This window comes from Armigeres subalbatus, chromosome 1, assembly GCF_024139115.2.
Source record: "Armigeres subalbatus isolate Guangzhou_Male chromosome 1, GZ_Asu_2, whole genome shotgun sequence".
Lineage (NCBI taxonomy): Eukaryota > Metazoa > Arthropoda > Insecta > Diptera > Culicidae > Armigeres > Armigeres subalbatus.
In genome coordinates this window covers 88,826,512-88,840,698 of record NC_085139.1, presented here as the reverse complement: position 1 = coordinate 88,840,698, position 14,187 = coordinate 88,826,512, and the positions used below count along the sequence as shown (strand labels likewise).

General features: G+C 38.5%; 1 protein-coding gene across 5 annotated transcripts in view; it reads right to left on the bottom strand.

Moving 5' to 3' along the window:
- Positions 1–877: 877 nt before the first annotated feature.
- LOC134228008 (2,3-bisphosphoglycerate-dependent phosphoglycerate mutase-like) overlaps positions 878–14,187 on the bottom strand; it is a 47,730-nt gene continuing 34,420 nt past the window's right edge. For 4 of the 5 annotated variants that reach the window (XM_062709766.1, XM_062709789.1, XM_062709782.1 and 1 more), the window contains exons 3-4: positions 2,357–2,854; positions 878–1,403 (exon numbers count right to left, since the gene is read on the bottom strand). In XM_062709766.1, coding sequence (XP_062565750.1) covers positions 1,243–1,403; positions 2,357–2,854 — 659 coding nt within the window. In that variant the 3' untranslated portion in view covers positions 878–1,242. The remainder of the gene's footprint in view (positions 1,404–2,356; positions 2,855–14,187) is intronic. The other variant, XM_062709794.1, reaches the window with a different exon arrangement.

Below are 14,187 nucleotides of genomic sequence, written 5' to 3'. Positions count from 1 at the left end.
ACACTCCAGCTTGTCTCCTTTCTTGTAGATGGGGCATATAACCCCTACTTCCACTCCTCCGGCAGCTGCTCAGTTTCCCAGATTCTGACTATCAATTTGTGGCTGCAAGTGGCTAGCTTTTCCGTGCCCATCTTGATGAGCTCAGCTCCTATACCATCCTTACCAGCTGCTTTATTGGTCTTTAGCTGTTGGATGGCATCCTTAACTTCCCTCAAGGTGGGGGCTGGTTGGCTTCCATCGTCCGCTGAACTGACGTAGTCATCTCCTCCGCTGCCTTGCCTTTCACTGCCTGTACTCTCAGCGCCATTCAAATGTTCCTCGTAGTGCTGCTTCCACCTTTCGATCACCACACGTTCGTCCGTTAATATGCTCCCATCCTTATCCCGGCACATTTCGGCTCGCGGCACGAAGCCTTTGCGGGATGCTTTGAGCTTCTGGTAGAACTTGCGTGTTTCTTGAGAACGGCACAGCTGTTCCATCTCCTCGCACTCCGCTTCTTCCACGCGGCGTTTCTTTTCCTGAAAAAGGCGGGTCTGCTGTCTCCGCTTCCGTCTATAACGTTCCACGTTCTGCGTCGTTAATGGCTGCTTTAACTGTATTCCAGCAGTCCTCAAGAGGGGCCCCATCGAGCTCACCCTTTTCCGGCAACGCTGCCTCGAGATGCTGCGCGTATGCAGTCGTCGGTACCGAACATTGTTGATGACGGATAGTTTTGGGCGCAGTTTAACCATCACCACTTTACAACATAATGAAGATGGTTGATGATGAGAGAATCTGAGACATGAGAACCAGTGAAGTACTGGGATAAAATTTAAAAAATCCACAATAACCAAGACGCAAATTTGGTACATCTTCCTATGAAATAATGAGCCAAGTATCAATTTAAAACTAAACTTTATTAATCAAAAAGTATCACGAATCGATGTATGTCTTATAAATATCTTTATAAATATCTGTGTATAAATAAAATGTTAATCCACATTTGATTAAACTTAACGGAACATATAACGATTACAACGAAAAATTCGGTTTCGGGCTGAGATAAACGAGTGATAATAGTTTTACAGTACGCAGTACAGCATCAAACCACTATTCAAACTGTTGTCCATTTTGTAAATTTTCATTTGAGGTAGGTCGAGTTTCTTCAACGCATAATAGTTCCGGCAATACTCATAGTCTCTGTCTCTCCTCCGTACTCGGCCCTGTTTATTCTCGCCTCATTTAGCTGACCGCTTTTCCGCCCTATTTGCCAATCGATGCGACCTTTTCCATAGCCTTGAGGACGTCTTCCTGATTAGCCAGAAACCGAATCCCACCGACCATCTTCATGTTCTCGTCGAAGTCGAAGATGAACGGAATACTGTTCGGTAGGTTGAACTTCATGATGTCGGCATCTGAAATATCTGGAGCGGTTAGCCATATTGATCCACGTGGGTTTGGGAAGTTTAATTTTTTGCCATTTTATATTTTTGTTAATTCCCGTTGGTTTTGGATACAATTATTTGGACGACACATACAAAGACGCAAAGATAGACATAAAGATGTAAAAAGAAAGAGAAATAAGAAATTTTAATTATTAGAATTAGACCACCACCGTTTCTGTGACAAAGTATCCAGCATTCAAAAGTGCCAATATTAAATTGAAACGCAGAAGATGATTAACATAGAAAATATGTTTGCGTTATGTCTGCTATTAGCACTTTTGTAGTACGGATTTTTATAAAATTTGATGCGAAAATGACTATTACAATCTTTCTTATTATTTTATTGTATTATAAATTTTTTGATAAAAACTTAATTTCAAAGCAAGTTTTTCATATTATTTGAATTTGAGTGTTTCAATCATGTAACATATGCAAGAGATTTGTAGAACTTACTATTGAATAAACTATCTGAAGTTGGTGTAACGAAAATTTCAATGTATAGCCGCAAAATTAAGCTCCTAGGTGGACCAAAATTCTAAATTGTTTTGAGAATATGTCGCATGTGCAAAATAGAAGCTCTCTTTATTTACACTCTCTTCCGTTAATAGATAGACTAGTTATGCATTTTTGCTACTTCTTCATTTCAGCACGCTTGTCAAAGCTATTGTCCTTAGATATCTGCCAAGAAATCCGAAGTAAGCTTTCGTATATAGTGTTATAATAATCGAAGGAGAAAGGAAGCAAAGAGAGACTCTCTTTTGCACATGCGACCAATTCTCCAATTCTCTCGACCAATAGTATATATAGACCAATTGAACAAATTACCCAACGTGTGAAATGCATATACTCAGAAAATAGCAAGATTGTAACAAACATTGACGCCCATGACGTGCTTGATATACCTTCTAATACCAAAGAGAACTCAATTGTACCTTGGATGTGTTTGACCAAACCACGAAGACTGGTTCCGTGGGCAACCACCAGGACCTTCTTGCCAGCGCGCACCTCTGGAATGATGGTATCAGTCCACTCCGGAATCACCCGTTGCATGGTCGTTTCCAGCGTTTCCGTCAGAGGAAAGTCCGTGTCGGCGATGTGCCGGAATCTGGGATTGTTCCGAATGGCGCCGTAGTAGGGATTGTCCGGTTCGATCGGTGGTGGTGGAACGTTGAAGCTTCGGCGCCACACCTGAACCTGCGGCTCACCGTAGATATCGGCCATCTGCCGTTTGTTGAAGCCGGTCAGGGCACCGTAATGACGCTCGTTCAAACGCCACAGCTGATGAACGGGGATGTGTGTGAGATTGAGTTCTCTGAGAACTACCTCCAGGGTCTGATTGGCTCGACGCAGACAGGATGTGAACGCAACATCGAAGGTGAAGTTTTCACGTTTCAGTGAGGCGGCTGAAATCTCCAGGGCGTCCCACTCTCCTGGATAAGGGAAGGGAAGAAAATTATTATAGAAAAAGTTAGTGTTATTTTTATAGTTAAGGTAGATTTCTTAATGATTATATTCGAAAAACCCTGATTAATCTACCAGTATATAAGAAAAGTCTAGAACAGCACTGATAGGTGAATCAGTTCCATTCTCCACATTGAATTAAATTTTACTTACACACACTTTAAATTCCAAAATGTCATAATCGCCGAGAATCCAACAGCCGAGATCTTAGCAATGATTTTGACAAATCTCGATAAAAATTATATTGTGATTTCGGTAAACATTATCGCATCATCGGAAATCATTACCGATATCTCGGTAGAACAACAAATTTGCCGAATTCCGGTAAAAGAGTTTCTCAAGATTTCGGCAGCCCCCACCGACGCTTCATTCTCTCTCAATCGATATGGAGCATTTTTTGACGTAAACTACGTCTGAGGGGAAGAGTTGGATACAGGGTGTAAAATGGCTAGCATTTGTGGATTTCTAGTTGTCGCGACCGGGTTTTATCGACCCATGCTTCTTTGTCATACTCGACAATCCGACTATCCCTTCTCCGACAGCGATGCCTCGACTAAAGGATTGGCCCCGGACCTTGAGAAGAATCTCTGCTCTGGCTACGGACAAGCGGGTGCCTTTGTCCGCTGGTAGTCAGACCATCGCGATGCATCGAGCCATCACTGGTGGAGGAATACGAGCCCTGGACCCTTGGTGTACCGTCTCGCATCTGACTATGGGGATCCCCATACAAGCGAGCGGTCAAAATAAAATTGGACTTTTAAAGTGATTTTCCACTTAGTTTTAGCTGTGTATGGTCGAAATAGCATGAATATACAATTTCCAACCCCCTTTGGGGATCGTCTATGAATTACGTAATTATTTTTCATAGGTTCGATTAACGTGACAAAGCAAACCTATTTGGGAAGTTGAAATTTCGTGCGTTTTCTTAAGGAGAAGGAAGGGGCTGTACAAAAACTAAGTTCAGCAATTTATGGACATTATGGCGGCGATCATGTTAAATGACATTAATTTCATGACATTCCGTGATATTTTTTGTTCTCACTCTCATGCCTCACAATTTGTATTTAGAACAATTTGTTTGACAAAGTACTAGGATCTGAAGGATCATAAAGCATTAAATGTTAATCAAATAATCAGAATTGAAAATAACTTTTGAAAAAGGGTATTAGCAAATTAGAAATCGCAATCCCATGACATTTTTACGTGTACAAGTTATTCAAAAATGAGATTAATATATTCTCAAAAAATGTGGACATTCATTGTGGAATGTAAGAATGCTCCATTCTTCCGAAAAGCAAAATTCTTTTAATTTAAATAACAACACTATTTGAATTACTTTTGATTTGTTTTCATGATTTCTACAAGTTATATACAGCATCATTCTTTTTCTGTGTCAAGGTTTAAGTCTTCAATGATATTTTCTTCAATTCCATCAACGATGGAAGATGAGATAAATTCATCTAAAGTATTAGAAGATAAAGAACTTTTGAAAATCTTCAAATATTACAAAATTACGCATGGCATAAGAATAACTAAGTGAAAAATTTTTCCAACGTCTCCTCGTTATCCAAATCGAGCTTAAAATGGATCTGATTCATGTAAGGCACGAAGGAAAATGTCAACATTTGCCTCTCTTGGTCATTTTCTTGCATTATGAGTTCTAAATTTCTTCAACTGTTTATATTGACTTTCCGCTGGTTGTTCAGCCAGTGAACCTCAAAGTGTAGATGAGTGAATAAATATTTCCCTACCATTAGCCAGACATTCATGAACACTAGCAGGAATTTCATACGCTCCGTTCTAACTAAGATATTGTTCGTCTTTACTTTTGCAATAAACATGTCGGAATTATTGATTCCAGGAGATTTATAAATATTTACATATTATGAAATCTCATATTTAGTTCTCCATCAGTAGCTAATGAATAGCTCAGAAAATTAGGTTTAGAGAATGACTCAAACCACTCAAGCCCCAAACGCATTTCAGCGGAATGGCGACGGAAACAGTAAAATTTGACAGGAAATATATGAGCGAACTGTTAAATCCTTCCGTTACCGTTGTGCTGCATTGCACATTGGGGTTTTATTCATTTACTCCTTTGAAAAGTTAATTAAATGAGCTCAAATGGTTATAAATAAAGTCGAAGTTATTACCAATAAATGTATTTTGACCATACCCTTTGAGCGCATAGTTCAGTCTGACCCATTTTCAATAGGAAACGATGGGACTAGATTTCCCGTCGAATGAAACTTGTTGCGAGAAAATCGGACACAAATAAGTGTCTAAATGGCGATTGCGTTCTTTTGCGCACATACATACAGACGCGCATGCACACACATACAGACATCACCTCAATTCTTCGCGCTGAGTTAGTTGATATATACCACTAGGGGTCTCCGGGCCTTCTATCAAACATTCGTTTTTGGAATGAGCATTAACCTTGGAGTACGAGAGAGGCAAAACACGGTAAAAAACAAATGAAAAAAATCAGAGTGACTTAACTCTGTTAATTGCAAATACTGGCAAGAAATTCTTTCAGGACATTTTAGTCGAAGCTTTGTCCTTGATGTGTATCATAAAAGAACCCGGGGATTCCTGAGGAAAAAAAGTTCTTCACTATCAAAGTTGAAAATAGCGTCGTTTTTGGAAAAAATATTGCTTCCGCATTTTTCAATTTTTTTCACAGTGTAACCATTAGTTTTTGCACACCATTTAAAAGCTTATACAACCTTTGTAATGATGTATTAACATTGAAGAAAAACATTTAAAAAATATTTCAATAAATAGTTGAAAATAAAATATTTTTCAGAAAATTTGCTAACTTTTTACCCATTTCTGACTTTGCCACCTTATATCTTTGGAACTAGTGCACCTAGAGACTTCAAATTCAGAATTTCTCTTAATTAGAGTATTGACAATGGAGAAAATATTTTAAAATAATTCGGAAGACATGACATTTTCGATTAATGACCACTTGAAATCCTATAGTGCATCTGTCTTAAAATTGCAAAATCTTGGTAAACGCACTCAGCAAAATATACACCCTGAGAAGCACACATATTGCACATCAATCACAGTAACTTATATATGACCGGATTCAGTCACAATATGGTTACTGCAACCAGAACGACATCATTCATCAGGTATACTTTTTTCTTGATCATCTAACATTTCTTCATTAGACATCGTATGACATCATCAATGAGCACTCAATTATAGAGTTTTTTGTTGCAAAATAATATTTCTCTATATTTAATAATCATACTCCACTATTTCCATTTATATCAAATTCTAGACGAACCTGCCCGATTCCGCTAGGGTTTTATTTTGGATCTGTCAATTGATTAGTTGTTTGCAAGGCGCACTCTAGATCGATTTCAGTTCGAGCTTGATGGCATGCTTCAGAAATCATAAAACCGTTTTGGAACATTTTTTTCAACTTTTCCCGTCAAATTTATCAATTCTTAGTGTACATAAACACAGCTGATCCCAAGGCGAATCCATTAGAGAGAGTGAAAAAATTCTCACAAATCGGTCAGCCCGTCCGTGAGTTATATTGCTTCGAAAAATCAAGTTATATACAACAAAATCAGAATTATCCACCTAGCAGCGATGATGCCTTTCTCGTGTATTATAAAACAAGAAAACACATAAGAGTAACAAAAAAAGCACATAAAAGATAGGTCAATGGGTCAATTGGAGGTGAGAAAGGGGTCACTGTTTCTGATTTAATGTATATGAGGACAAGAAAACTTAATTATACCCAGGTTTTTTTTACGCGGTTGGAATTTATTAATTTCTCGATTAACCTAAACGTTCACGGCTTTTTAAATACCCCCTGAATTTTCTTTGTATTTTTTTGTGAATTTTTTCGTGGGGTTAACTCATTGTTTCATTGACGCTTAAGATCTTAAACGATTTAAGGTGATTATAGAATGAAGCCCGTGGTGAATTTCAAATTCACCACACGTTTATCTACATACATTTCCAAAACCCCAAATCTGGCGTAATAGTTTTTGTACAGTGCCGAAACTCAAATTATGATTGTTCAGCATAACCACGGCATACAAAAAACAAGGCAGGCTCATCACGTCTGTAAACATTCAGTTTGAATGTAAACATGTGACGTCACTGCTATCTTCGCACAAGCTGGACCGAGACGATGCTCTACGGTCGCAGCATGCTTACTTTTGTACTCCAACATGTGGCGATAAAACATGCGTCACATTCGAAGTGTCATTTTTCTAACGAGCCTACCTTGTTTTCTGTATACCGTGAGCATAACTAAGCAAGCGATCTACCATTATTTCAGCCCCATACGCGTTATGGTTCTTTCATCTCGTGCTCTTGAAAAAAAAATATTGGAAAAGCACGTAATTTACAAAATGGTCGATTTCTGGCTTCATTCTATAATCACCTTAAACCAAACCGTGTAAAAGAAACCTGGGTGTAGAAGAGACCTTTTTGGACGATTTTGTTATCCGACCTCCAGACTGTAGGTGAGGGCGCTGACCCATTGTCACCCCCGTCAACGGTATGTATTTAACAATTTTCATATTTTAGGTTACGTAAATTTTGTTCTAAACCAGTGCCATTGGCGTAACTAGCCCCAATGCCTAGGGGGGGGGCTATAGCCCTTTCATCTGTTTTCTCTATTTTGAGCATCTTTTCAAAAATTCCCGAACATTTTTCCACCTCATTAAGCTATCTTATAGTGGTATTGTGATGAATACAGTCCAACCACCTAAGGCAATTGCAGACCAATCACACTCATCCATATTATCTTTTCTCAAGCACGTGCTTTCTGTTGTAGCACACAGTATCGAAGTGTGCCTGTTTACCAGCCGATGATAACCAACGACTCAAATTGATAGTGTATGACTATTGCGTCTAAGTGTAGTAACGCTCGGCTTGGTCCCGCACACTCCAAGCACACCGAAAGAAACCTTCAAAGATTCTGAAGGCAATTTATCACGGATTCCGACAGGAATATTCCAGGTAGTCCTCTCGGGATGTCGACGGGAATCCTCCAGGGATTCCAATGAGAATCTTTTAGAGATTATGAATAAAATTCTCTAGGAATTCCGACGCTAAATGTTCCAGGAGTTCCAACGAGAATGTTCCAGAAATTCAGTCGGAAATTCTCCAGGAATTCCAACATGAATGTTCAGGGATGTCGTAGGAAATGTTCCAGGGATGTAGAAGCAAATCTTCGAAGGATTCCTGAGTAATCTGTCGAGGGATCCGTCGAGGAACTTCGAATTATTCATACAGGGATTCGGTAAAGAATCCTCCAGCGATTCCGAAGGGAATTCCCCATGGATTCCGAAGCAAATCATCAAGGATTCCAAAGTAAATCTTCGAGGGAGTCCGAACTAAATCTTCAAGGAATTCCGAAGCAAACTGTCGATGTACACCCAGGTTTTTTTTACGCGGTTGGAATTCATTAATTTCTCGGTTAACCTGAACTTTTACAGCTTTTCAAATACCCCCTGAATTTTCTTTGATTTTTTGTGAATTTTTTGGTGGGGTTAACTCATTGCTTTATTGCCGCTGAAGGTCTTAAACGACCAAAACCAAACCGTGTAAAAAAAAACCTGGGTGTATTCCGAAGCGAATCGTCGAATGATTCCGAAGCAATTCGTCAAGGGATTTTGAAGCAAATCGTCAGAGGGCTTCCAATCGTCGAGGAAGTCCGAAGCAAATCATTGAGGGATTCCGAGGCAAAACGTCGAGAGACTCCGAATTAAATATTGGAATATTTTGAAGTAAATCGTTGAAGTATTCTGAAACAAACCGTCAAGGAATTCAGAAGCAAATCTGCGAATGATTCCGAAACAAATCTTCGTACGACTCCAGAGGATTTCTGAAGCAAATTAATGAAAGATACTGAAGCAGATCCTCCATGTTTTATGAAGAATATTCCCCACAGATTCCCAAGGATATCCCTCAACGACACCGAAAGGAATCCAGTGTGAATTCGTCTAGATTCATGATTCTGAAAGGAATTCTTTAGAGATTCCAATGAGAATTCCTCTCGGATTCTGATGAGAATCCTTCTCGGATGCTGATGCTTTGGTGCCTCACCATTGTTGATCATATCAAGCTTGATGCTCTCAAATCAATTAGATATTGCCTTTTCATAATTAACACCAAGTGCATTTTCACTGCCACATAGGAATCTTTCTCAGAAATGAGAAACAAGCTCATTTGTCTTCCACTAATTTCATTATGATAGGGCGAATATGGGAAATAATTCTTTTGTCTTCAAACTTTTTCAGTAATTCATTTTGCTATTTGTTGAAAATTGATATCACCGCTAACTAACTGTTCAAATCCTAGGGAGGGCTAAGCCTTATTTACCTTATTTACGCCAATGACCAGTGACATAAATAATCAAATTATTTAAAAATATTCATACATGATGATCACTGCAGTCCTCAATGCACCAAACTGTTTTACGTAGTTTAGGTTAGGCGGTCGTGTCGTGTACATAACCCTTCAGATTTTTCCTTCTTTCTTTTACTTTTTTAACTTCTTTCTTCTCTCTCAATATTCAGTTTTCCGCGAGCGGTAATGGCCGTGGTATAACGTGGTATAGCCGTAGTAACGTGGTATATAAGAAGGCTTGAATTTACTTCATCAGCACCTTCTTATATGCCACATTGCACTATAGGGAATCAGGTGGCCGAAAATAAAAAAAATCGACTTTCTCTGATTCGTAATTCAAGTTGACCTACTAAATGCTAATGCTTTGAAGCATTAAACCCCAGCATATCAGCACTCTAAGCCATATGGTTATCAAGATATAGGCATTAGAGCCAGACACTTTTTAGTTCTTGAAAAATCAATGCATTATTCAACTGTCAATATCTTCGGCTACAGTAGCTCTTTTCCAACTGGACTTGCGAAGAACGGGTTAGTTATGGGAAAATAGGTAGTGAAACATCCGAAAATGACCCGAAGAAAAAATTTTTTTTTTCATACAAAAAATTCCATACAAAAAAAGTTTCTCAAAGTTTCGCTTAGCGACTACCACTACGACTTTCTTTGGACCTCCCAGAAGGCATTAAAACAAATTCCAGCTGCTTATGGCTGCAAATCTGCGAATCCGATCACTTTTTCGAAAAAAAAATCATTAATTTTGAACCATTAAATGTAATTATTCTCATAATACACGGCAGACTGTGATGGGCTGGATACAAATCCCATGCGTATGACAAAAGAGCATCAAGAACAGTTAAAATAGAGATAGTAGATAACACGAAAAGTGTCGTAGGCTTCGTGGTAGGCCGTGGACACGATAGCTTATGCAGCTATATGATACTCCATTTGGCGTAGGCTTACCAAGAGGAGGCAACTCATTATCTATCAAGTATCAAGCAAATAAATATGAAAAAAACAATATACTCTTGAGGGTTACGAAAATACTCTAGGCTTCATTTGAAATTATTTCATAAAAAGTAAAATTTTGATATTAATTAAAATCCAATATGTGAATACAAGAAGCAAAAATGTCTGTACCTAAGGACATCTTTCGATAATTATTGGTATGTACCTAGGTGAAATAAATAAACAGAACATTTATGAATGTCTATCTGAGTGCATAGTGAGCTGTGATTGCGAAGGTAAATCGTGTGAAGTGTTTGTACTTATTATTTGGTGAATCATGAATTATAGGCAACTCATTGAAGTATTTAGAGCTCACGAGGGACGTCAGGTAGATCGCGTTGAAAAAGCTTTGGAATATATTTGCCAAAGCTTCGCTGTGGATAAACAAAAAAAGAGTCAACTCCAGACAAAATTGAAAAATCTGCATTTGAAATTTGAAAAAAAATGGCAGGCCGCATCCCGGTCCAAAACTTACTTTGACTCATATAATGAGGAATGGCTTGACACAGAATTTGAATTAGAAGAATTTTATCATGCTGAGCCAGAGCCAGTGGCTTCAACATCTCGTGGAAGGCCATCAAAAAATTTTGAGGATTTAAGTGAGCGTACGAAGCGCAGAAGAATTAATGATGAGCTAATGGATCCAAGAGAGGATACCATAGAAAAAGCGCTACTGGGAGCAAGAAGAACTGCCTACAACAGAAGTGATACGAGTATGGTGAAAGTGATAGGCCATATTTTAAAAAACCGAGATCACGCTTCCAGAATGTACACTACTCTAAGTGATTCTCATGGAATGATGTCCGATGAAGAAACTTTTGAATATTTTCTCGATTGTGGTATGAGTAAATATGTGTACGAACAAACACATAAAAAAAATCCTGCAAGATTTCCTACTTACAAAGTGATACAAAAAATGAAAGCGATATGTTCTCCTCCGCTGGATTCCATCGAAAAAACGGCAACAAAAATACAGGTAATGAAAGATAGATCATCTCCTTGAAATGGAATAATATATGTATTCATATTTTTCTTTTAGGTTAGAATACAATCGCTAATGCAACATACTGTAGAACGAATAGTGAAATCATTGAAACACGAAATCAATCAACCTTTTAAGTAGTTGGGGTATGGACGGATCTACGGGATACTCGCAATACCATCAATCATTCCCAGGTACGAATCAACAAGACGATTCAGATGTATTTTCAGTGACAACGACTCCAATACATTTATATTTACATAGTAATCGTAACATATTTTCTGGTACAACTTGACCCCACAAAGTATTCGTTAATGCAGACCAATTATGCTAGAGTTTGTGAAGGAATCGAAGCAAGTTGTGATCGATTGCAAAAACACCATAGAGAGAGAACTAAGTGAATTAGTTCCAGTTAAGATCGATTTGGAGCAGGAGAAATATGTTTTGGTTGACTTCGATTTTGTCATGAGCATGGTGGATGGTAAAGTTCTAAATTACATAACTGGTACGTCATCTATGCAAAATTGCCCAATTTGTAAAGCCACTCCAAATGTAATGACAAGCCTAGAGGTATTATTTTTTTATAAGAAATACTTGTACATATTTTTCAAATATTCTAGGAGTTTGAAAAAGGATATACACCAGAGATAGGGACACTTATTTATGGAATATCTCCATTACATGCATGGATGCGATTTTTCGAGTGCCTTCTTCACATATCTTACCGAATGGATTTTAAAAGTGGCAGGTATCAAAGATATTAAAGGAAGCGTACTTGAAGAGAAAACAACTTATACAGAAAAGGCTTTATGATAGCTTTGGTGTGAGAGTCGACCAGCCAAGGCAAGGTGGAGCAGGATCAAGTACAACTGGAAACATTTGTCGACGAGCGTTTTCGAATCCAAATCTGTTAAGTGAAGCATTAAATGTCAACGAAGAGCTAATTCACCGGTTCTGGAACATTCTGATCGCGATAAACTGCCAAGAGCCAATCAATCCTGAAAAGCTAGACAGTTATTGTAAAGCAACCTACCGGTTATATTTGCAGCTGTATGATTGGTATAAAATTCCTGCTACGGTGCATAAAGTCCTTGCCCATGCTGGGGATATAATTATTCATTCACCAGCACCACTTGGAATGTTGGCTGAAGAAGCAGCTGAGTGTCAACACAAGCACTCAAAAAAAAGTCGGACTCATCATGCCAGGAAAGCCTCAAGAGAAGAAAATTTACATGACGTTTTCATTCGTGCTATGAACTCGTCGGATCGCTTTGATAAGCTCCCTCAACTTAGGTAAGCGACTTCAAAATAAATCTAATCTGGAATATCCAGAAGATGTTCAAAGTTTTTTAGTGACTGAAACTTCTTGCAATACAACAGATTCGAGTACAGAAAAATATACCATAGCAGATATTTTAATCGATCTTGAAGAAATAAATGATGATTTTGTTGAGGATGTTCATGTACATAATGAATAAATAAATGTTGTTGCAGTATACTTATATATCTTGAAGCTTTTATTGCATGGAGTTCGTTTAGCTTTAATAGAGCTTTATATTGTATTCCCTTTACTTCTTTTACGGGTTAAGCGCCTGAACCAATCTGAAAAATCCTACAAAGACAACCTGTTACGTATGTAGATGCAATGGCCTGTATTTGACGGAGTCCTTGTGCAACTTAGAACATCTGTACAACTCAATTCACATAAAAACAGTATACAATTTTCTAGTTTGAACTCTACAGGTCTGCGCTGCAATAAAATACACATCTATAGACTGCTGTGTACATGAGACATTCGTAGATAAAAGGGATATATTCCATAGAGATCAAAGGTCTGTATTCCAGGGAGTTTGGAGACCTTAGAAGTAATAACGACCTGCAAAACAAGTATTTCACATCTTTTAGACAATAATCTACGATATAAGTGTGAAATATTGCAGAAATGAAATGAAAATATTTTCGGCCACCTACTTGTATGGAGCCGCCCCATAGTGCATTGGTCAGAATTCTCGGAACGGTGGGTGCAGTTGACCTCCACAAACGTCAAATCAGAGACTAACTCGCAGGCAAGCTGACGGCCATTACCGCTCGCGAAAACTGGATTACCTTCTTCCTTCTTACTTCTCCTTTGTCACTTCTTTGACGTGTGAAGTGAGAAGTGAGAAATAAAGAGAGGGAAGTGAACATCAGAGTCTCTTAATTCTCGTGTATGCATGGATGAGACAATGTCTCGGACAATGTGCCATGAGCTGCACAAGTTCACGTAGGATCGATTCGGTGCTAGCGCGCATCAAAAATAACTGAGTAAGCGTGGCTCAATGTACGTCTCATGAGACTCATCTCATGCGCTAGGAATGTATAGCTGGCGTTACTTAGGCGACGATCTTATTGAATGAAAATTTTCCACCCAAGTGGTTTTACGGACCTTTGCTGTTGCTTGCAAAGGTTTGCCATGGCAAACAGCACATGAGCTGATCGCATTGAGATTTCTCAATGCGACTCACCAATGTTAATGACACAAGCTCCGTGAGACTCACGTGCGCTTAATTTTATGGGCGCTTACACAGAGCGAAAAAAAGGTGTGATTTCAACATTTTTCAGTTTTGTTTCAAGAGTAAAAAAAAAAATTGGTATTATTGAGTGCTAAAACTTTTAAGTCAAATATTAAATTGATTGATTGCAAAGTTTTTTCCGTGGCTAATTTTTTTTATGTCTAAAAAAACAATATTGCCGTCGAAACTACCATTCTGAGGGTTATTTTAAGAATGTGCACCGACGATTTTCAGCAGATAACAAACCCGTTTGATTTTACCATGCGCGCAGTAAAAATCAACTGTGGCGCTAGATCTTACCGCGGTGGAGGTTGGTACTCGGATTCTGATGGCTTTTCCGCAAACGTGACCTTTAAGTGGTCTTGTTGTGTAGGGG